The sequence below is a fragment of the Ambystoma mexicanum genome, chromosome 9, assembly GCF_040938575.1.
Source record: "Ambystoma mexicanum isolate Mex_15411 chromosome 9, UKY_AmexF1_1, whole genome shotgun sequence".
NCBI classification, from domain to species: domain Eukaryota; kingdom Metazoa; phylum Chordata; class Amphibia; order Caudata; family Ambystomatidae; genus Ambystoma; species Ambystoma mexicanum.
The window spans coordinates 945,572,584-945,595,879 of record NC_090931.1 but is presented as its reverse complement, the minus strand read 5'-3'; the positions used below and the strand labels follow the sequence as shown (position 1 = coordinate 945,595,879).

At 47.1% G+C, this 23,296-nt stretch overlaps 1 protein-coding gene across 2 annotated transcripts in view; it reads right to left on the bottom strand.

Moving 5' to 3' along the window:
• LNPK (lunapark, ER junction formation factor) overlaps positions 1–23,296 on the bottom strand; it is a 1,074,215-nt gene that overhangs the window by 128,585 nt on the left and 922,334 nt on the right. For both annotated transcript variants that reach the window (XM_069616137.1, XM_069616138.1), the window contains exon 11: positions 16,908–16,978. In XM_069616137.1, coding sequence (XP_069472238.1) covers positions 16,908–16,978 — 71 coding nt within the window. The remainder of the gene's footprint in view (positions 1–16,907; positions 16,979–23,296) is intronic.

Below are 23,296 nucleotides of genomic sequence, written 5' to 3'. Positions count from 1 at the left end.
GCCTCTGTGAATACATTCCTCTCTGAATTCACTCAACCGCGATTTCGCGATCCGCATCCAACGCTCTCCGGGTGCCGCCAGCATAACGTGGTACGTTACACACGTTAACGGCTCCCAACAAACAAACCCAAGGATTTCCTTCCTGTGCCATGGCAGCTGTTCGTATCCGACACTTTCCGAGTGCCGGCTACGCAGCGCTGCCATGTGACTTCTTGTGCCTTGGCAGCTGTTCGTATCCGACACTTTCCGAGTGCCGGCTACGCAGCGCTGCCACGTGACTCCTCAGCCTGAAATGGGTTCCTTTCTTTAACTCCGGCACACATCCAGCGTATCATCTTGCAACGGACTTACGTCCCTCGATCAGTCATTTCTTCGAACGCTACACTTGCGTTCCTTTTCATCGCCAACACCCCAGGGCCTTCAGTGACGTCATCATTTCTTCTCCAAGGGCAGCACCTAACAGATCTCTCCGTCACCAACCGCCACATACGCACGGTGAGACTGGTTACAGTTCCTTACAACACCGATCATCATGTCCATGTGCACAGCGTGTATTAAAACATTTCTGAGCAAAACGGTCACTTCTTGCTCCCTCAGGACCTCCCGTTTTCTCTGCCTAATTTGTAAGGGGACTTCTCACTTCTAGTGCTATGGGCTCCTCATTGCTTTCACTCCTGGTATACTGAGCACCATCAGGACAGAGGGTGACCAATTGCTCCCCTATTGATGCTCAATGCCCCATTACCTCGCCCATTTTTCTCCACAAGTCCATTTCTTTCATTTAGGGAACTTAAGCAAATGGAATGACAGTGGCATGTTCCCGCAAGTGACTGGCAAATTTCCCTTTATACTAATATTCAGTCTGCCATGGAGTTTCCCTTCACTTAGGGAGCAGCGAGTGAAATGGCAGTCCCCATCTTCTCCAACAGCCTTCTGACTTCCTTATCCGACCGGCTTCTTACTTCAAAGGTCCCCCTTTTTATTTTGCGGACCTCTTCACCTTAAGGGCCAGGCTCCACCTGAGCTTCCTTCAATGGCCCTTCTTCTTTCTTCAGCCCCTCTTGATCCACCTCTCCCTCTGGCTAGTGGACAGCTGATCCCTCAGGATTTGGGGCTTTCTTCCTCCTCCCCCTCCTTAACCCTGGGTGATGGGTCTCTTACTTGTTTAGTGGGGGCAGTGCTGATCTCCGCTGTTTCCTCCTGTCTACTGCACCCCCCGCAGCAGGCTCCTTCTTCTTCAGCTCCTTCTTTTGTGCGCAGATTCTTTTAGGAAGACCAACTCGTCGCCAATGTTGCGAAGTGACTTGCAGGCTCAACTTAGGTTATATATTAGGTTTATTCAAGACACTTCAGTTACAGTTACATGGAAGTAAATACAGGAGTATGGAGTATTTATCAGCACTGGCCCCATCACCCAGGCAGGGGAGCTCTAACTGCCTGCCTCAGTACGGAACCCTCAGATCAGCACTCCATCATTCACCCAACAACATTCCATATGACATCACACACTCACATATGGCAGATCAACACAGACAGTCACTATATAACACATCTCCCTCCTTTTCCAAAGCCACACACACACGGGAAGTCACAACGTAACACTCAGGAATACTCCATCCCTCCACTCCTTACAAACAGGATGTTGCATCGGCCACCTCACTGTAATTCTTGCTGTTCTTATTCTGCTAACTGGCTACTCCAATGTATATATTGTAGCTGCCTGCTGTTCGGACACCTCGTGGAGGGTCCCACCTCGTGTTCCACGTTCATTGTAAATTTTATGTATATATTTAAATAACCGTATCTTATATTCACTTATGTAACACTATTTTTGTAGCTACCTTTCCAAACATGCGCCCTGATGCCCCTGGGCAGGTTGCGCAATATAAATAAACAAATACAAATATGCAGTAGTGATCAGCTAAAAGAGAGAAAGACCCATCAGGCAACAGTAGGTGGTTAAAGCCTCGACAATTCCAGGAGGCGAATGTAATCTCACTGTTTTTTTAATAACCGATGGAAGTGATATGGTCAGCCAGGATAGCACTCTCTGGATGTCTGCAAGTTGAACTTGTTTGTCTGTAGGTAGAAATGATACTTTGGCGTTTGCTTCCTTCCCTTTGTTGTCAATTGTGGGCCAGCTTGAATCAACATTTGAGCAGTAGATAAAAACTTGCAGTGAATAGCGGAGACGTTAGTGTTTGTCACATACAAAGGTTCAACAAACTCGAACTCTTCTGATGTAAGGACACATAGCTGAGGTACTAAATGGAGTCTAGTCATGAGTTTAGATCTTGTGAGCCGACAGCTCTTACTTTGTTGATAGAGGTTTTTTAGAATGCGGACTCTGTTGCCTAAACAGATTGTTTGGTGGTCGGTGTTGTTGGCTGGAGGCTTGACTTAATTCTGTTCCAGCAAGGCGGCTTTTGCATTTTTAATGGCTGTTTTGTTTGGAGTTGGGGAGATCTTCTCCAGATCATTGTATAATAGTGAGGGCCCCAGCTAGAGTATCTCATCTGAGTCTCTGAAAAATGAATGCACTGCATCTGGAATAAGCCAGCTGGTCAATCTTCCAGGACCATTGGATTTTTGCTTTTTTGCTCTGGTGGCTTTCTTTTTGGCCTTCTTGGTAAGAATAGTAGTAGGCAGAGGAGAGGCCGCCACACAGGGCTTCTTGCTCGTTGCTGCTCTCTTGGCAAGTCCGCGTTGTTTACGTGAAAGAAATACTACAGAATAGTCTGCATCTTTGGAGACAGGCTTAGAAGTCAAAACAGGTTCTATGAGGCCATGAGCTACAGGAGAGGAATTTATTACTTCCTCTTCTCGGTTGAAGTTGTTCACCGGGCCCCTTGATGAGGTGTTTAAGGTATTCTCCAAGATGCAAATACACATTTTCAATAGTATTTTTAAAGCAAATTGTAAGGCGGCCATTGATGATTGCAACTCGGCCAGAGCTTTTGAATTAGGAAGCGAGACATCACTGGTCTCGATGCCACTTCCAATGATGGAAGGATCTTGGTGGATAACTAGATTAGGAGATGCCGAAAGCCTACTAGTATTCTCCCTAAGGCAGGGAGGAACAACTGTATTTGAGTCGAGAGAATTTTTCAAGGCTGGAGTCATTGATTTCTGCATTGACAGACATAGTTCGAGAAGTGAATTGTTGTCAATATCTCCATAGCTAGTAATATCATGGAGGATGGTGTTATTTGCGATAGCTGGCTCGGACTCCTCAATGTTTGTTGTGACATTCCTAACTTGATCATTAATGGGAAAGAACTCACTTATGGCTCCTTCAGTAGATGGCGCTTGTTTTCTAGTTTTAGATTTAGCTATTTTAACACAATTAGAGGCCTGGGCTGGTTTATTGTCTTGCTTGCACAAGTTGTAGGTGATTCGGTGCCCCTTCTTGGCCGATGACATATAGATCGCAAACTTGTATTTCTCTCTCGATTCAAGTTTCTTAATTTGGCTGAAATGTTATCTTGAGTACTTGGAGAAGGTACCAATAAGCTGCCACTAAGGGCTGCTCTATTACATATGCCAGGAAATATGTACTGTATGCACATGCAGGTAAAGGCCAGCTGGTGAAGGAAAGCGGAACTCAGTAGGGAAGTGGCAAAAGAAAGGCGCATCTCCAACGTACAGCAGACAGAATACGTAGCAGGTTGCTTCCGACCAGTCTGTATTACAACTTTTATTACAAAGAAACTTATACAAGTCAGGCTAATGTGTACATAGTGGAAAATTAGATTTAAACCATCACTGTACACAGAGGACATCCGGCAACGAGATAATACTAACAAACCCAGCCATTGAAGTGGTGAGGTGCCGAGTGGTCAATCCAGCTACCTTGATAGCAGAGCCCATAGAGGATGGGGCCTACGTCACCTCAACAATACATTCAGGATTAGTACGATGGGAGAGGAGAGGATTCAGAAAGAAGTGATGGGTCCGATGTGCAACATGCAGAATTGGACAAACAGCTAATTGAGGCCCTAAAAGGGCCAGCCGAGGTGGCAATTATAAAATGTGCCACCCACACGAGTAGACAAGAAAGAATATCATTGGGGAACGGAATGGCAGACAGAGCAGCGAAAGAAGTAGCCAGTTTACCTGAAGGAAGCACAAGAAGGTGCCCAGGTTCAAAAGAAAGAGCACCACTCATGGCAATAGAAAGGGAGGTGGGAGGAGAGGAATAAAGAGGCGAGAACTTCAATTCAATACCCATTGTCCAAATCATTGAGCTGCTGTCCAAATCAATGAGCTGCAGGGGGAAGTACCAAAAGAAGAAAATGATGTGTGGATACAACGTGGGTGTTCCTGGTCTCCAACCAATCTGATATGGAGGCAGAATATCACCGGAAACCCATGAATGCCCCAGAAATTGCTAAGTGTAGCATTAGAGCAGCTATGCTAAACCACCCATTCATCAAAAGAAAGTATAGCGGCAGAAAAAAATGAGGCGTGGTACATGCCTAACTTGCATGAGAGTGTGGCAGAGTTTGAGGGGAATTGTGTGAAATGTCAGTTTTTGTGTGGCCATACTTTAAAGATGGTGCAGGGAACAATACCTCGGCCTGAAGGGCCCTTTCCGGCACTTGCATATTGACTACGATGACATGCAAGAAAGGTGTGCCTCCTATCGGTACATGATAATTGTCTGTCCCTTCTCACATCGGCTCGAGGCCAGACCCTGTGCAAAGAACGATGCAAGGAGCGCAGCAAAAGAACGATGCAAGGAGCGCAGCAAAGTTGTCGGGGAGGGGGTTGTTCTCAAGATGGGGTATATGCCAGGAGAAAAGGTCAGATAATGGGCAGCACTTTGCCAATGACCTTTTTGAGGCAATTGCACATCTTATGGGAATAAAACAAAACTGCACAGTGTGCCGGCTGCAAGGGAACGGATTATAGAGAGTATTAATGGCCTACTTAAAGAACGCTTGGCAAAGCTAACTTCTACTGTGTCAAGATTAGGGGCTGGGGCAGACCTCGGATTATGCAACGTGGAAGATAATGGTGGGCAAAGGAAAGGCTGTATAAGCTGTAGCAGCCTTGGGACTGCATTTCCCAGCAGCACTTGGGCCTTTCTGTAGTTGTGCGCGTTCGAATAGCTCCCCGACAAAAAGCCAAGTACTGTGTGCTTGTGTGATTTTGTGCTGACTACGTTGCAGTCGGGATACCGGCTGTCTAAATCTGTCTCGCTACTACGCCTCAGAACTGTGTGTGTGTTTCTTTTCTCTGTTTGCACGCATCTTTCTGAAAATCTAAGGGACTGATTTGGAACTGAATACGTTCCGAGGAGGAACGGGCTATTTCTTGATTTGCAAATACAGTGGGGAGGATGAAAACCATCACACTCCGGGGAACAAAGGAGCACGGACTACAATGGGTTGTTCTGTTTGAAGGGGAACAGGGGAATTAAGTACCTGCTCAGACGTGTGTGCCTAAATAGCACGTGTCAATACTTATGAGAACCAGGCACAAACACTCATGTTAATATTGGGAAGCTGTATACAGAGCTGGTCATGTTTTGCTTTTGCCTGTCCCTGGGGCCATGAGTCTGTATAATCACTGTGGGAAAACCTCCCAGTATGTCTCATTCTGCTTGCTAAGTGTTGTTTATGTTTTCATGCTCATCATGTTTCATGTTATTTGTTTATATTGACCAAGGGTTACACAGGTTATAGGGGAATTGGAACATGTTATGTATGAGGTTAGGGTACAGGAGAGAGAGAATATCAGGAAGGGTTAGGATTACAGGAGTGTGTTATGTTATTGGTATATGTATGCATTTTTCCCTGGTGCTTCCCCTTACCTATCCCAACAACCAACAAGTTTTCCCTACTCCTCTTTCCGGGTTTCCTAATTTCCCGCATCCCATCCACGACCTCTCCCCAATTCCTGTAATCCCCCCCCCCCAATTGGCTGCCACGTGGCTACCTGTGTCTTTACAAATCAGTTGCCCGTGCCAACCACGGTGGGAGGGTCGAATCCATTCGGCTTCTGTGGTTCAGGGGAGTGTCTCGATACTCTTCCCTTGTGTATTCTTGACAACTCTATGCTGAAACTGGCTTTTTTGTCTCCCCCTTGCCCTTTTCACCCTATGCAACGCCAGTGCAGATCACCATTTCACTCTGCACGAAACTGAAACAGGTCAGAGGATGGATAGCCTGTCCCTCCCACACGTTACATTTTAGACTATAAACCTAGCTCAGAAATCCCTGGAGATGAAATGAACGCATATATGACTGAAATGACTAAAGCTCACTGCTACATCTCCCGCCAGGTTCGGCGACCTGTCAGTCGCTCAACACTGAAAAACAGCCAATTGCTTGTCAGTCGAAAGACTTTCCGGAAGCACGGCCTATTTACCCAGGTGACCAGGTACTCGTCCGCAACGTGGTTCGAAAGTGGAAGGAGCCGAGATTTTGCGGCCCCTATGAGGTAAACTATGCAACAACAACAGCAGTGAAGATCAAAGAGACAAGCATGTATACATTTGTTTGACGTAAGCAAAGACAACAGCAGCACAACGGAACCTCCAAGCATCACCTGATGGGCAGTATTCATGAGATATCTTGGACATTTTGTACTGCACTAAGATGATTTCGGAGGACCACCAATGGACAAGAAGATGGGCAGGAGAATGCTAGGAGAAAGAGGAGAACTACTGTAAATACAATGGGGATTGGAATACTGTGTGTGTTTGCCTTTGGTCTTCTCCTTTCTTTCTGGCTCTTAATCCAAAGGGGTAGTATGAGTACACCTGCTCATGGTGAAAGGTAGACGCACACTAAAAGGAGTATATCCAAAATTGAAGAATTGTATAATGCAATTAGGGGAAGGAGAGGATCTGGCTTCTAAAAAACACCTGGTAAAGGGAGATGAAGAGGGTGGGGCGAGGGAGCACTAATGGCACCTGCTACGTGTGCTCACTCATCCCACACCTAGCAGGAACACTAAAAAAACGTTTGCAGTAAAAAGTGACCATAAAGGAAGGGGGCTGTCTGATGCATTTGTGTCTATGCAAAACAAGGGGGCTAGTCCAGGGACATGAAGTAGATGTAAAATGGACCGATGAAGGGGAAGAAGTATTCAAGGAAAACTTCATACAACTAGAAAGCATGGCCTGGGGCAGAGCATCCAAACATACGATATTAGAACATAAAACAGAAGTACCCCAGAAAGGAAAACAGTTGCCAGCTACCCTCAATAGAATACTGTGGAAAACAATAGCAGGGCACGAAATACCTTGGTGCCACACAATACTCCCTCATGCAAATAATAGGTCCAGTGTATCACAACAAAAAGTGGGAAAGCGGGATGGTCCAATGTCATGTAGCAGGATTGGTGGGGTTTGAAGAAAGGATAGTGAAGAGGGTAAATGAGGAGTAGGGGGAGATATGGAACAGCAACATACATGCCTTAACCTGGATAGATGAAAAACACCACCCGTTAAAATAAAATATTTTATGTTTTAGAGCAAACGGAACACTGGCGCTGGGGATGAACACCAGCTGTGAGAGGGCAATGAGTGTTGCAGAGCTGGAGGGAGGGGTCGCTGCAGTGACGGACATCTGGTGGGCCTGTGGGACGAAAGCATATGCCCAGCTGCCACCTGATTGGGAGTGGAGTGTGCGCAGTGGTGACCCTGCACAGCCCCACATTGGTGGTACCTTGCACAAATGTGGCACCATTAGGTAACGTGTTGGCACAAAAAAGGGAGCACGATAGTGGGCCTCGCAAGACAAGAGGAGCAGCCCAAGACAACAAGGTGGAAGGGGGCCAGCAACTACATCTCTGCCGAATCCACCCAGTGTTTGAATGCTATCCCACCACATTTTAGCAAAGCATCTGTGTTCTTTACCCCCCTCCTGCTGCCCGGGGTGCAAACTGCCACTAATATAAAATGGATACATATAAGAGTTGCTTCAATTGACTAGTGCAATGGAAAAGGGACTAAATTTAGTCCGAGAGGAGCTTTGAGCCTAATGGCCACCCAAAATAGATTTGTACTGGACTTCATGAAAGCAATGGAAGGCGGCGTGTGCCACAAGATTGGCAGAGCATGTTGCACTGCCATACAGACAAATGATGCCGCAAATGGAACACTCACAGAGGTTGTCGAGGAGATACAAACAAAACATGAAAAGATGACTAAAGAAACACAGGACATTACGTCAAACACCTGGTTGGAAATCCTATTTGCATGGGTTCCTGGACTGGTTGGCATCTGCGTCAGCCGGTGGGTCATTGTATGGTACAACTGCCAGAAAAAAAGGATTGGGTATCTAATGAATGCCAGTAAAATAGAGCTCATTAATGCGTTAGGTGAGGGACACCCAGGTGTGAATGGAAGTGAGAATGAAATGGAGTTCATTTATATAGCACCCCCACAGGATTTAGATAACTACAATGTCCTGTGGGGTGAGTGCTCACCCGATGATGAGAAAATATTGTTTTTTAGGAAATATATTGAAGGGTATGAAGGGGACATGAACAGGGTCACACGGGTATCATTTATCTTTTATAACGCACTTTATACCAGCAAGTGGTTTCTAAGCGCTGGATTAGGATTCAAACCAGTGTTGTGCTGTGGTCGTGTTTCCAGAACAAATGCGTTGCCCCCAAGTTATCCTTCCTCCCAAAGCGTGGGATCGGGATTCAAACCAGTGTATGGGTGGGCAAGGAAAAAGGTAAGGAAATGAGTGAGACAGAGATATTGATCAAAAGATCGGTCGAAGGGGGGAATGTAATGAAGGTGCTGAACCAGCGCCATATATGGGGTCGTGCCTACTACCTGCAGGAGTGAGCAAGGGGGATAGGGTACCCAAAAGGAGGGGTGGGGAAAACACAGGACAACCAAAATACTGCAACAGCATGGGAAGATTCCACATGGGGAATTGTGGGAATGTGGATGTCTTATGTATATAAACAGCCCAAAGGGCCCACGTATAATTAGCACTCAATGGGGATGACGTATTCTAAATAGAACACACTCAGCAGGGAAAATCCTCCATGTCTGGAGATCCCGTTCCAAGCACATGATCAACCTTCCACAGGCCAGTTGTGCGGTGGAGCAGAGATCATGTAGCTCCTTACTGGCTGAGTGAGCCAGCTGCAACCTCACTGAGTGATGTCAACACAGGACAGCAAGCTAATCCAGCATGCACTCTGAGATGGAGGGGAGGTGGACCTGAGCCAACCATCCATTCACAGGGCTACTAATGCCAATTGGCAGGTGGTTATGTGAACGGAAGCTGAGCAGAGTGGCGTTCCTGGAGGAACCCATCAAACGGTATGGTTTGTGTCCCTGGGAGTTGGCTAGCCTTCAGAGTATCAACTATAAACAATGTGAAAGTCAATATTCAGAAGGAACCTTGCGACCGTCTCCCTTCCCACCAGAAGCAGGGAGTCTTGTGTCTCAGTCGCAACAGTGCTGACCAGAGGCAGAATAATAAAGCCCCAGTGGTCACGACAAATATATTACCAATTACAAATTGTTCCAGGGATAGGTGAGAATCGGTGTGGCGCCACACGGGAGAGATGTCTCGGGATCCTGTTGATCTGTCTGCTCCAATCACGTTTCACTAACATACACACAGCACAAAGGATATGACATAACACAGCTAATGGCTAGCCTGGGAATGATTGAAAATATGTACATTCTAACCTTAACAGTTTTAAATGCTTGAACTATTGTACTCCTACTATAAAACTAATGTTGGTTGTGCACCCTCTTGTCAGCTCTCATCAACCAGTGCCTGTCCACAGTCTAGTTTGATTTGTGCTTACCCAGCTGCAATAAACAGCGTTACTTCTTGCCCGGTGTGTATTCTTTTTGACTATGATATTTTTATGGTGTGATCAGAGGACCCCTGTATACAAGAGGACGATTAGCTGGATCGTTCCTCTGTGGACTGCCTGGAAGAGCCCCTGGGCCCGGGAGCTGATAGTCTTACCGGCCTCGGGACTGCCGACAGAATGCCCAGAAGAGCCCCTGGGTCCCTCGGCTTGGCAGCCGATGGCCTTGGGCCTCCCAGAACCCGAACCCAAGGTCCCCTTCCCAGTGGAAACCCCCGGGCAGGAGTCTCAGTGTTGAGGGATCTTGCTAAACAAAGGACCCACCTTGTCTTGAGGTGGTGTCCTGATGACAAACTCTTTAAGATGACTGGGAGGAGAAGAATTGAAGATCTCCCTCGCGTGGGAAAGATGATTCCTCAAGGCTGAGTGACCGAGAGAGCTGCAAGCCGTGCATGTGCCCGAGCGGTGGTCAGGCCCCAGCCATTCAAGACAGAGTGCATGGGGGTCCAAGGCCAGGAACTAACGATCACAGGATGCGCATCTCGTGAAGCCTCTTGCTGCAGACATGCGTTGGGGGAGGAAAGGCACCGAAGGGAGGTGAAGATTAAAAAAAAAAAAAAAAGAAAAAGAAAAAAGACAAAATAAAGAACAGGGAGCAGGCACAAAACTAACAAAGTTCCCAACACTGTCCGTGCGGAAAAAGGGACTGTGGTGAGGCGCCGTAGGGTGGGATCTCGGGGGTATTCCCACACCCAGGGCCGCGCCGGTTTAAAGGGGAAGCTCATTTTTTTAACTGCCAAAGGTTCCGGTACCATCCACATGTTGGGAGACGCCCACAAGGATGGAGGTATGAGAGTATATGTGTATATATATATATATATATATCTTATGGCCACTGTAGTTGCCATGTAGTTATGGTTAAGTTGCCGTTTACATAGGAAGAGCACTTTTTGGGGGCTTATAACTTTGCTCCCCCTGGACGAATCCTCACCAAACTTTGCAAAAAAAAAAAGTATATGGCCCACTCTGAATTTTTTTGCAAAGTTTGGTGAGGTTTGGGCAGGGAGGGGGGGCAAAGTTATAGGGGGGGGGGTCCCAAAACTTTTTTTCCCCCCATAGACATAATGGGAAAAAACTTTGCTCACGCCTACAGCCGAAACCGCTGGACGGATTTACACCAAATTTGCAGCAGGAGCGGCGGCTTGGTCCCAAAAGCGTGCTTTTTTTATTTGGTGTAAATCCGTCCAGTAGTTTTTTTAAAAAAAGACAAAAATGTAAGTGAAAAAAAATAGTGATATCTGTGTCCGCTTCGCAGACACTTCCCTGTTCGCTCCGCGGACTGGACGGGGATTGGGCAAGCGACTTGCGTGATGTCCGCGGACATCTGACGTGCTCTCCCATTGGCTGCAGTAAAGCGTGCAGTGCGTCTTATTTTCAGAGACGCCTGCCATCTTAGTTTATTCTTCGTATATTGGCATCTGTGGCAAGCTCTCCGGTGACTTCAGACTTCACAAGTGATTATCACAACGTAACCAGCGAAAATTCCGATGCTTAAGATCAGAGGACAGCGGGGCCTCCAATGGAGCTGTGTGAGGTTCATGTGGATTACACTTCCTGAACATCCCAGGCTGCTGCAGACTTGCAGGAGACACGCCATCGGTACACAGTGGCCTGCGGAGGACCGAGGAGCGGATATCCCGTTCTCCCCACCCCCGTTCATGCCCCGTGTCTCCTCTGTTCCCCCCTCACCCCCCGTGTCTCCCTCCTGTACCCTGCACCCCCCGCTCATGCCCCGTGTCTCCCTCCTGTTGCCCCCCGCTCATGTCCCATGTCTCCCTGCTGTTGCCCCCCACACCCCGCTCATGCCCGTGTCTCCCTGCTGTTGCCCCCCACTCATGCCCCGGTTCTCCCTCCTGTTGCCCCCCGCTCATGCCCTGTGTCTCCCTGCTATTGCCCCCCACTCATGCCCCGTGTCTCCCTCCTGTTGCCCCCCACTCATGCCCCGTGTCTCCCTGCTATTGCCCCCCACTCATGCCCCGTGTCTCTCTCCTGTTGCCCCCACCCCCCGCTCATGCCCCTTGTCTCCCTGCTGTTGCCCCCCACTCATGTCCCGTGTCTCCCTCCTGTTGCCCCCACTCCCCGCTCATGCCCCGTGTCTCCCTGCTGTTGCCCCCCACTCATGCCCCGTGTCTCCCTCCTGTTCCTGCCCACCCCCGCTCATGCCCAGTGTCTCCCTCGTGTTGCCCCCCACCCCCTGTTCATGCCCCGTGTCTCTCTCCTGTTGCCCCCGCTCATGCCTGTGTCTCTCTCCTGTTGCCCCCACCCCCCGCTCATGCCCCGTGTTTCCCTGCTGTTGCCCCCCCACCTCCCGCTCATGCCCCGTGTCTCCCTGCTGTTGCCCCCCACTCCCGCTCATGCCCCGTGTCTCCCTCCTGTCGCCCCCACCCCCCGGTCATGCCCCGTGTCTCCCTGTTGCCCCCACCCCCCACTCATGCCCCGTGTCTCTCTCCTGTTACCCCCCCACCCCCCGCTCATGCCCTAGGTCTCTCTCCTGTTACCCCCCCACCCCCCTCTCATGCCCCGGGTCTCTCTCCTGTTGCCCCCCCACCCCCCGCTCATGCCCCATCTCTCACTCCTGTATACCCCACCCCCCTCTCATGCCCCGTGTCTCTCTCCGGTTGCCCCCCACCCCCCGGTCATGGCCCGTGTCTCCCTCCTGATGCCCCCCACCCCCCGCTCATGCCCCGTGTCTCCCTCCCGTTTCCCCCCACCCCCTGCTCATGCCCCATGTCTCCCTGCTGTTGCCCCCCACCCCCCTCTCATGCCCCGTGTCTCCCTCCTGGTCCCCCCTACCCATGCCCTGTTGTGTTCTCTTTATACACCCCGCCTTCCCTTTCCATGGTGTCCATCTTGGTGAAGATTTTCCTTCCTACACCGGGACGCCGCAAGAGTTCCGGTTTGGGAAGAAAAATCTTTTTTTTTTACCACCCCAGGTTCCCACTTTGAGAACCTAGGATGCTAGTGGTCTTCATCCATTGAAAAGGACGTTATGGTTTCGTTGCACTAATAAAAAACTATGAAATTCAATTAAAAAAATGTGTTAAAGGGACGTTATGGTAAAGTTGCACGAATAGAAACCAATGAAATTCAGTGAAAAAACGTTGTTAAAGGGACGTTATGGTTCCAAGTAAAACCGAAAAACCCTTGAAATTCGCCAGTTATGGTAAGCTAAGCAACCATAACTCGCGCCACCACCGTGCACTGCTAAGCCTAACACCCAGGACATCAAAGATGACATCACAATTAACTTATTAGCCTTGACTTTTCATTGCACCCCAATGCCCAGTCCCTCTCTGTGGATAGGTCCCTGAAATTGAATTGATGGGAAGGATGAACCCACCCAACAGAGTCTTCATTGTACACTTACATTTTACACCTAAAAAGTCACTACATGACAAAAACGTGCATTTTACAAATAAACATAACATATATTTCTGGGTTCTTCCAATTATGGTGACTCTAGTCACAAATGATAAAGGTATTTTCACCAAACTTTACAGACAGTTATGATTCACTAAGCGACCACCTCCTCAACTTTCGGTCTTGTGACATTTGGGGTGCTAGAAACACATTTTAGGTTGTAACTCTTGTCCGCAAGGTTGAATTCTGATGGAAGCTTTGTCAATAACAGGGCCTGTGGATAAACTTTAAAATGATACAGGTCTCATTTTAGTAAGTATCATGGTTCCAAAGTTAATGGGCAACACGTGATTCCTAATGGAACCCTATGGTCATATTTACATACATATGATTCTGACTTTCATTCCGCAGCTTATGTTTCGGTTCTTGTTTGAGACATCTGTTCTAGTCAGCTGTCCCATGTTTTACTTTTGCCTGGTGTAAAGCCCTTACTCATTCTTGTCAAGTCAAAGGCCGGTCTAATGGATGCTAAAGAGATATGATGCCAGAGACACATCTGCCCAGAGAGATCATGTCACCATCTTGATTGCAGGCCATCCCCAGTCACCCCTGGGATGGCCCACAGTGTTTCTTGAATTCTGGGGATTTTACAAAGTTCAGCCCATGAAGAGTGGCCTTTCTGTTGACCCAGCCCACCAATAAATGTCCGTCATGCATGAATGCAGCTCTTCGCCATGGCCATGAAACTTCAAAGAAATGGTCTTTCAATAGAGAACAAAGCAGAGCATGTAATGGGGAAAGGTCGCTTTGCCAGGGCCGTCCAATCCCACGAGAAATGTAATTCGGGGCTACACACAGAGTTGCTCTCCATGCACTAAACTTGCACTTTGTATTTAACATTTATACCACATGTGAGACCTATTTATTTTGAAAAAAATGCATCTCACCATCGCTGTTTATTTTTTTATAAGATAGACACAGACTCAAAAGTAACAGTTTTTATTATAAAAGTTTGTAGGGTTGCTGTAATGCAAAACTGTCCCTAGCTCTAGTGGGGTTGTTCCCTTAACACATGCTTCTAAGGGCCGTCAATGTCATTAAGTCCAAAACTAAAGTATTTGTGTAAAAACCTATGCTTGCCCTTACGCTTAAAACAAATGTGATGTTCGGTCTCAAACAAAAATGTTGGTTCAAACAGAAATGCCAACCAAGGCTGGTTTCAGGTAGCCTTACCGTCGGTTATAGTTCTGCCAGTTTAAAAATAGTTCAACTCAAAAGGGGTGCCCTCTGGATCCTCCAGGTAGGGCTATTGCAGCAAGTCAATATTGTTCACAATGTCTCTGGTTCTCTTGGGTTTCACTTCCCCATGTTCTGACCCCTCTGGTTCCAAAAGAAGACAGTTCCTTTTAGGCCTCTCAGGATTCCCTTCCCCAGGTCGAGGCCTCTCATTATAACAATGTCTTTCAGAGTTTTCTGTGGGCCTCTCAGGGTTCCATTCCCCGAGCCTAGGCCCCGCTTGTCTCAAAAGAGAATTCACTTAAAAGTTCACAAACACAAGACACCAAAGGTTCACATCGTCAGGATGAACCTCCTATAGCACCGTTTCTTCTTGTGAGATTACAATAGCCTTTCATTCACTTTGAAGGATTTCGCTCCCACTTCACTCTCAGAGTAGATCCCCCTTTTTCGACCTATCAAGTGGTGCTGTACACCCCCTTTTGTCAACACAGGGCAGTATACGAGACTTTCGAGAACGCAGGGTTTTTGCTCCTCCCATGCGCAACCACTCTGATTTTTGGCCCCTCTACTTAGACTCTATACTTTTCTTCCAACACCTTTTTCTTCCTGTGCCTCTAACTCGGTCATTGTTTTTCCCACCTTTCGTCTGTCCCTGCCTCTTGCACCTTTTCCTTTTCGGGTCACTTGCACCCTCTTTGCTTTCCGTTCTTCAAAATGATCAACTTCTGCACCACCGGCGCACTTTTTTTTCTTCCGCTTTCTTTTGCTATTTGCAGTCTCTCTCCATCTTGACAAGACACCACTAGGACTGCGTTGTTATTTGATGGTCGTAGCTTGCTCCCATCTTTAGGATTAGATAGGCATTTTATTTTTCAAACCCAACTGAAGTTCAATAAACGCCCTTGAACTGTGGTCACTTGTATCTGTCTTAATATTTGATAGCATGCCTTCCTTACAGTCTCCAGTGCTTTGCAGACAGACATTGTCAGGCTGTGCCTCTGTTTTGGCTCTATTTGATTAATACAATTTTGCAATTTAACTAAAGAATACAATGTAAAAAACACAAAAGCCTCCAAGCGGATATTTGCTTCTGGTTGTTCAATGATGCCTTACATATTAAAACCAGCAAGACACTGTTCTTGCATATGCTTTGTTCAAACAAGTTTATTACCACCCCTTGCTCATATAAAAAAGGGCATGGCAGAGAAAGTTAAACTTTGCAAATGATCTTTGTAGAGATATCAAGTTAAAACTTCAAGTAACTAAGACAATCACAGAGGGTACAGTCATATTTGATCCTCACAAGATCATGGGATAGCCCCGGGCTACTCTATTGTAATCTCAAGCAGACCCACATTATTTATACTGAGCTTTCTCAAATGTAAACAAAGGAGGCATATGTTTGACAAATACAGAGGAGCAAAGGCAACATGCTATATGCCACAGTGGAAGGGTATTTCTACAAGATTGGAAGAGCATGGTTTGGCAAGCATATTTAACTTTAAATAGAGTGGGCTCCAATTACCAATAGGCCAAGAAGTAAATTATTACTGCTATAACACACTGTTCAGTCATTAGGTCGAACAATAAAGAAAACAACAGACTGAGGGATGCCTTTTGTCATAAAAGGCTGATTAACTGAATGTCTGATCTGAAAATTGACACTGCCGAACTAGTGATTGTGCCAAAAAAAACTGCAATACCAAACATCCTTCTCTCTTTAACAGAAGCCAATTGGAATCTATACTATGAAGACAAACACGTGGATTGTCCCCAAATGGAACACAGCAAACCGTTTTTGGAACATAAATGGCCTCTACTAATCAATACATACGTGTGGAAGGAAAAGCCAACATTATCAAAGATTCAAGAAGAGTCAGTTGGACAGTCATATCAGCAGATTTGAACATTTGTAATGCCCCAGTCTTATGGCTTCTTGGAAATCTTTCTTGGCAGCAAATATTTCAGGTTACAGCTGCTTCAAAGTTAATCGCAACTAGAATAGTCGATTACACCGGTCTCAAAACTCCTGTTAGTTGCAAGAAGCACATTTGACAGTCCCACAAAATATGTTTTTTAAATGTAAAAAAGAGCATGGCATACTTAGTCGAAATGGTACTTTATATTATACATACCCATTATGGTATCTCAGCTCATGAACCCAGGACAATGAGCTACCTCTGAAAATAAGAGTACCAGTGCTTTCAAGCAGGCTGGTTTAAGTAACAGCTTTCCACAGTCCCTACATTTATTTGTTGGTCTTTTAAAAAGGCTGTTTAAACTGGCTGATTTGTGTCACACATTGGTGGCATATATTCATTCTAAAACGTGCAACCTTTTTAGCAATTATCAATGGGAATATTTTAGTTATGGTATGCAAAACACAAAAGAGCAAGCAAGAAGCAAATCCACCAAATAAGCCACCATTTCTATATTCTTACCAACATATTCAAACTCCTCCTTAAGTGCCATGCCATTGTGAGAAAAACACTGTTGGCAGATAAGGGCATACCTAAAAAACAAACAAAATTATTATAAACGCATTAAATCAATTCTTTACAAGTTGTCATGACTTATTTTGAACATTTACATGAAAATGTTGTGGGAAAATTATTACTGTATACTCAAATGCAACTTGATAAACTAGCAAAAAAATGACATCATATAATCCGTAAAATAACATTTATGACAGAGAAATGGCTCCCTATCGCCAAATACTGTAGGTGTTGCTGTTCTGTGTACGTGTATAAAAAATTCAAAAAGCATGAGTTGTTGTGATGAGGACACCTGCATAATTAGAATTGTGTCTTACAAATGTTTTTTGTTTATTATGAACCCAATCTAAATGTAGGTCTGAATGGACGACTGCCAGTTATAACGAATAGTACTTTTGGCCAAAAAGCACAATTTCCATTCATATCCTGTGAAAGATGCCAACTTTTTGCCTCCGTAGTTACTATTGGGAGCAAAATCGGTTCCCAGATAAAATAAAATGAACCTACTTAAATGCCCCATATATAATAACCATGGTTTGTATACCACTACACAGCTAATCCTTCTTGCCCGGCTAGCTATCGACCAATTTCCATTACTCCTTTTCTGGGCAAACCTGGAAAAGCTGGCCATCTTGCAGCTTAAACTTCCTTCTGATTCTGTTGACTGTCTCCACGACCATCAGTCTGGCTTTAGAGCTGCCAGAAGCACAGAAACTGCTCTCCTGAACATCCGTGAAGATCTGATCTCCAACCTTGACTCTAACATTCCCTCATCCTACTCGATCTCTCTTCTGCCTTCGACACTGTCAACCATACCACCCTGCTCAACCGTCTCCGTGACAACCTGGGTATCACTGTTCAGGCTCTGGCCTGGCTGACCTCTTTCCGATCTGATCGACCCTTCCTGGTCCAACTTGAGTCCTTCCTTTCTTCTATCTTCCTTTCTACCTGTGGTGTTCCCCAGGGGTCTAACCTCTTGCCCTGGCTCTTCATCCAATACCTGGCAACTCTTGCCCACCGCATTGCCATTTTCTACTCCAATTCCCAGTGCTATGCTGATGACAACTCATTTTCAGGCTTCCCTCAGCTGCCTCCTCTCATCTCCGATTGCCTATCTGCCATTCAGGATTGGTGTGCCGCCAACGATCTCTGCCTGAAAGACAGATTCTTCTCTTCGGCACACCTCCACCCTCCTTTGCCCTCACTCACTTTGGCCAGCCTCCCTTGACCCTCCTCCTACCCCCACCTGCGAGGCTAAGAACCTTGGGGTTATCTTTGATACTATGTTTTCCTTCTCTGCCCACATCTCTGATGTCTCTAAAAAGTCAAACTTTCTACTGCACCTCCTCAAAGCCTTTCCTCTCCTTCCCCCAGAAGCTCACTGTCTCCAGAGTCCTGGTTCTCTCTAGGTTGGACTATTGTAACAGCCTCTTTCTAAATCTACCTACCTCTACTCTCCGCCCTTTGCAATTCATCCAGAACAGGACTGCGAGATTTGTCCTTGGCCTCAAGCCCTGGGATCGTATCTCTCCAGCCCGAAATCTCTCCGCTGCCTCCTAGTGGATGCAAGGATTAAATTAAAAAACCTTTGCATTGTCCACAAGACTTTCTGGTGCCTGGGTCCAAAAAACCTTCAGCTGTCCATCCGTAAATACCCCCCCCCCCCCTCAAGCTCTTAACTCCTCTACCTCCAACTCCCTCAGCGTCGGCCGTTTTTCGAAGAAACAATCTGGGGGCAGATCTCGGTCTTCGGCTGGGGCCTCCCTCTGAAACAGCCTCCCTGCCACTCTGAAACTTTAGGAGAACCATCTTCTGCTCCGGAAGCACCTCAAGACCTTCGTCTTTGCTTCCGCCTTTGTCCCTCCTCTCCCCGGCTGATGATCTCTCTGTCGGCACCGTGCACCTGGCCTACCCTCTGACTTCTGGGCGCAGGTACCTGCTCACCCTGCCACCCAGCCGCACTGCCTCCGGGCAGTACCTTGCACTGGGGACTGTATTTGTAACCATACAGACCCCCACCCTTTCCTGCACATTAGACATACCCTGTCTGCTGCCCTAAACCCAGCACTTGCCACATGCTGGCTGCGCTACCACTGTTTGTTGCCTTTATTATTTATTTTATTATTTATCGTTTTCCTTTGCTCCACCCTTTTCACTTCTCCCCCCTTCCATGCACTTTCCCCTGTTCCCTCTCCCATGCACTTGCTCGTTCTCAATGTCACTGGACCTAGTAAGATTGTTATTTTTGTTGTCCCTTGTTCTCCTCGCTTGCCTCGTCACGTTCTGAAACACTTGTGTACGAGCGTGATACAAATAAAATATCAATGCACCTCAGTCCATTAGCAGCATGGCCCAGATTAAGAGAACCAAACATTAATTCCACCTTCCTCTTGCTGGCAATTTGATTAAAAGGATAAAGCATATAAATAAAGGACCAGCCAGGATTTGTTCTGAAGAGGGAAACTATTCTTCTGAAACATGAAGATCAACCCCTTTTTCCTTAGTTGATTTAGAGCGGAAGAGAAGGAACAGGTTTTTGACACGACGGTGGACTCTTTGCGTTTGACCCGAACTGACAGAATCCTTAGTTTGTTTGAGGCAGGGAAACGCCTCTTAGAAATAGGGACAGGTAGGGTTTTCCTTTTCATTTTGGTTTAAATAAATGTCTATAACAAAAAGCATATTAACAGGGGGCGTCCTGGGAGTCTCTCTGCCAGACATTAGTCGTGGTTACGAGAGATTTAGCCAGAGTCTTTAGCTCACTATCTTTCACAGAGGAGAAATATCCAAAACATATCAGTCTGTCTTGCCCTGGGGCATGTTTCAAATCAGGCGGAACCACCCCCGTCGAGAAAGAATACTGGATTGCTTCAGTCAGCATACCTAAGGCTCGAGGAGGCAACGCCTTCAAAATATGCAGGGGAACAGGGTCAAGCAGAGAGGCCGACATCAGGCTCAGAACGGCTCCCTAATAACCTCATACGTTATAAGGTGAAGTTCAAAATTATTAGCCAAGAGTGTAGCAGGAGAGCCAGTGCATTCCTGAGTCAGTCCAGCCAACTTCCCCTCGTGACGATCTTTAATGGCTCCACGGATATCAGATGTTTTCCTGAAAGAAAGGTAATCTCATCCCATCTCAACTGGGCATCAGATTGTATCACAGAATTCCCAGTCGGACACACTAGGAGCTCTTTGCCTCAAACAAAAGTTCACAAACACAAAACACCATAGGTTCATCTTGTCAGGATGCACCTCTTATAGCGTAGTTCCTTCTTGTGCGATTGCAATAGCTTTTCATTCACTTCGGAGGATTTCACTCCCACTTAAGTCTCAGTGTAGCTCGCCCTTTGGTCAACAGTATCGGACTCGAGAACGCAAGGCTTTTGTTCCTCCCATATGCGACCTTAGATTTCTAGCCCCTCTCCTTACACTCTACTTTTCTTCTGGTACCTTTTCCTTTCTGTGCCTTTTTCACTCTGTCCTTGTTTTCCCCACCTTTCGTCTGTCCGTGCCTCTTCCACACTTTCCACATTGCCGTGCCTCTTGCACACTTCTTTTACTTTGCGATGCACACTTGCACCTCTTCCTTTTCTCTTTCAGGTTGCTCGCACCCTCTTTGCTTTCCGTTCTTTAAAATTATCAACTTCAGCTTTCTTCTGCTTTCGCGCTGCTCGAGCACCTTTTTTTCCTTCTGATTGATATTTTATTTCTATCGCGCTCATACACAAGAGTTTCAGAGCGTGACAAAGCAAGGGAAAGGCAACAGGGGAGAACAAAAACAACGATCTTACTAGGCCCAGTGACATTGAGAACGTGCAAGTGCAGGGTAGATGGAGAAGGGGGAGAAGTGCATGGAAGGGGGAACATAAGGAGAGTGCAGAGCGAGAAGGAAAAAACAAAAATAATAATACAATAATAAATAAAAAGGCAACAAACAATGGGAGTGCAGCCAGCAAGTGGCAAGTGCTGGGTTTATGGCAGCAGGCCGAGTAGGTCTGAAAGTGCAGGAAGAAAAGGGGAGGGCTGTATGGGTACAGATACAGACCCCAGTGCAGGGGGTGGCCCGGAGGCAGTGCGTGAGGGTGGCAAGATGAGCAGGTACCTGGGCCCAGAGGACAGAGGGTGGCCAGGTGCATGGTGCCGAGGGAGAGTAGAATCAACAGGGGAGAGGGGAGAAGGCAGAAGCAAAGAGGAAGGTTTTGAGGTGCTTCCGGAACCGAAGATGGTTCTCCTCATGTTTTAGAGTGGCAGAGAGGCTGTTCCAGAGGGAGGCCCCAGCCGAAGACAGATCTACCCCCAGCTCGTTTCGTTGAGAAACGACTGACCCTGAGGGAGTTAGAGGTAGAGGAGCCGAGTGCTTGAGATGGGAGGTATTTGAGGAGGGATAGCTGAAGGTATGTTGGACCCAGGCCCCAGAAAGCCTTGTGGACAATGCAGAGGGTTTTGAATTTAATCCTTGCATCCACTGGGAGCCAATGGAGAGATTTCAGAGCTGGAGAGATACGATCCCAGGGCTTGAGGCCAAGGACAAGTCTCGCAGTCCTGTTCTGGATAAGTTGTAAAGGACGGAGAGTAGAGGCAGGTAGATTAAGAAAGAGGCTGTTGCAATAGTCCAATTTAGAGAGAACCAGAGCTTGGGAGACTGAGCTTCTAGGGGAATGAGAGGAAAGGAAGAATACCTCTGAGGAGGTGCAGTAGGAGGTTTGACTTTTTTGATACATCAGCAATGTGGGCAGAGAAGGAGAGGGTGGAATCAAAGGTGACACCAAGGTTCTTGGCCTCGCAGGTGGGATAGGCGGAGTGCCAAGGGAGGCCGGCCAGAGAGAGAGGGGAAAGGAAGGTGATGGTGTGCCAATGAGGAGGATCTCTGTCTTGCTGGCATCAAGACAAAGATCTTTGGCGGCACACCAATCTTGGATGGCAGTTAGGCAATCAGTGATGAGGAGGAGGAGGAGGTGGCCGAGGGCAGCCCGAAAATGAGTTGAGTGTCGTCTGCATAGCACTGGAAGTTTGAGCAGAAAATGGCAATACAGCAGGCGAGGGTTGCCAGGTATTGGTTGAAAAGCCAGGGCGAGAGGTTAGACCCCTGGGGGAACACCACAGGTGGAGAGGAAGACAGATGATAGGAAGGACCCAAGTTGGACCTGGGAGGGTCGATCAGAGAGGAAAGAGGTCAGCCAGGACAGAGCCTGATCGGTGATGCCCAAGTTATCCCGGAGACGGTTGAGCAGGATGGTATGGTTGACCGTGTCGAAGGCAGAGGAGAGATCAAGTAGGATGAGAACAGAGGGAATGCTAGAGTCAAGGTTGGAAAGCGCCTCATGTAGAGAGTGATAATTGGGACAGATGAAATAGTAAAAAGTCTTTGGGCCTAGCGGTAGTTGGGAGTTACCAAAAATAGTTTATGATTCTCTTTTTAGGAGGTGTTTCGTCATCTGTACCAAAGCTGTCTTTCATAAAATGTCCCCTCCAACCTTTAACCTCACAGCCTCCAGATAGGAGGCTTTTAATGTCTTAAGGCGTAAATACCCTTCTGTTCTTGTTTCCCCAAAGACACTTTTGATATTTAACAACTTCTCCCCTTCCACGTGACTTTCAGCTTTTCTCTTTCTTTTGTTTATCTCTGAATCTCAAATTCACTTCAATTTGCTCACCTTCGTCATATTACGGCTTATCCGCCTCTTCGGTTGATCTTCGACCCCATCTTCAATCGCGGCTGGGATCAGCTGTTCGGCTCTCAGCTGATCGCTGAATCTGTTCAGGCCTGGAGCCTTGCCTGTCACCTCAGAGCGTAATTCACTCTCTCCGGCTCTTCGGTAACTCGACTCCTCCCCTGCAAGGGTGGGGGCCGGAGCGCCGCAGCTGAGCCTCTCTATTCCGCTGTTAGCCACTCCGTTTACTTACACGGACGGCTCCTCCTCCAGGACGGTGGGGGCTGGAGCAGGGAAGCGTCTTCCTCAGCTGTTCAGGCCGTCCTCTTTACATATCGAGCCTGCGGCTGTCACACGAAGGCTCGACTCGACCGTCCGCTCTTCGTTCAGCCAGCCTCTCCATTCTCACTTGCAGAACTTCTCAACTTCGTTAACAAAAATAACCATTAATGTCTTTACCAGACGCTCAACGGGAGCGTATCTTGACTCAGTCTTGGGCCCTTCTTGTCAATATGCCCATTCATAGACGGCATTTTCTTCTGGGTCTGGCCTGTCGTCTTCACTCTTTTCAAAACCCTAAAACAACAACCCACAGAAGTCCAGTATTAAAGTAAAGCACCCATCTGGAATAACCTCTTTATCTTTCATTGGTCCACTCAAATGCCTTTCATCCTCAGGGCTCTC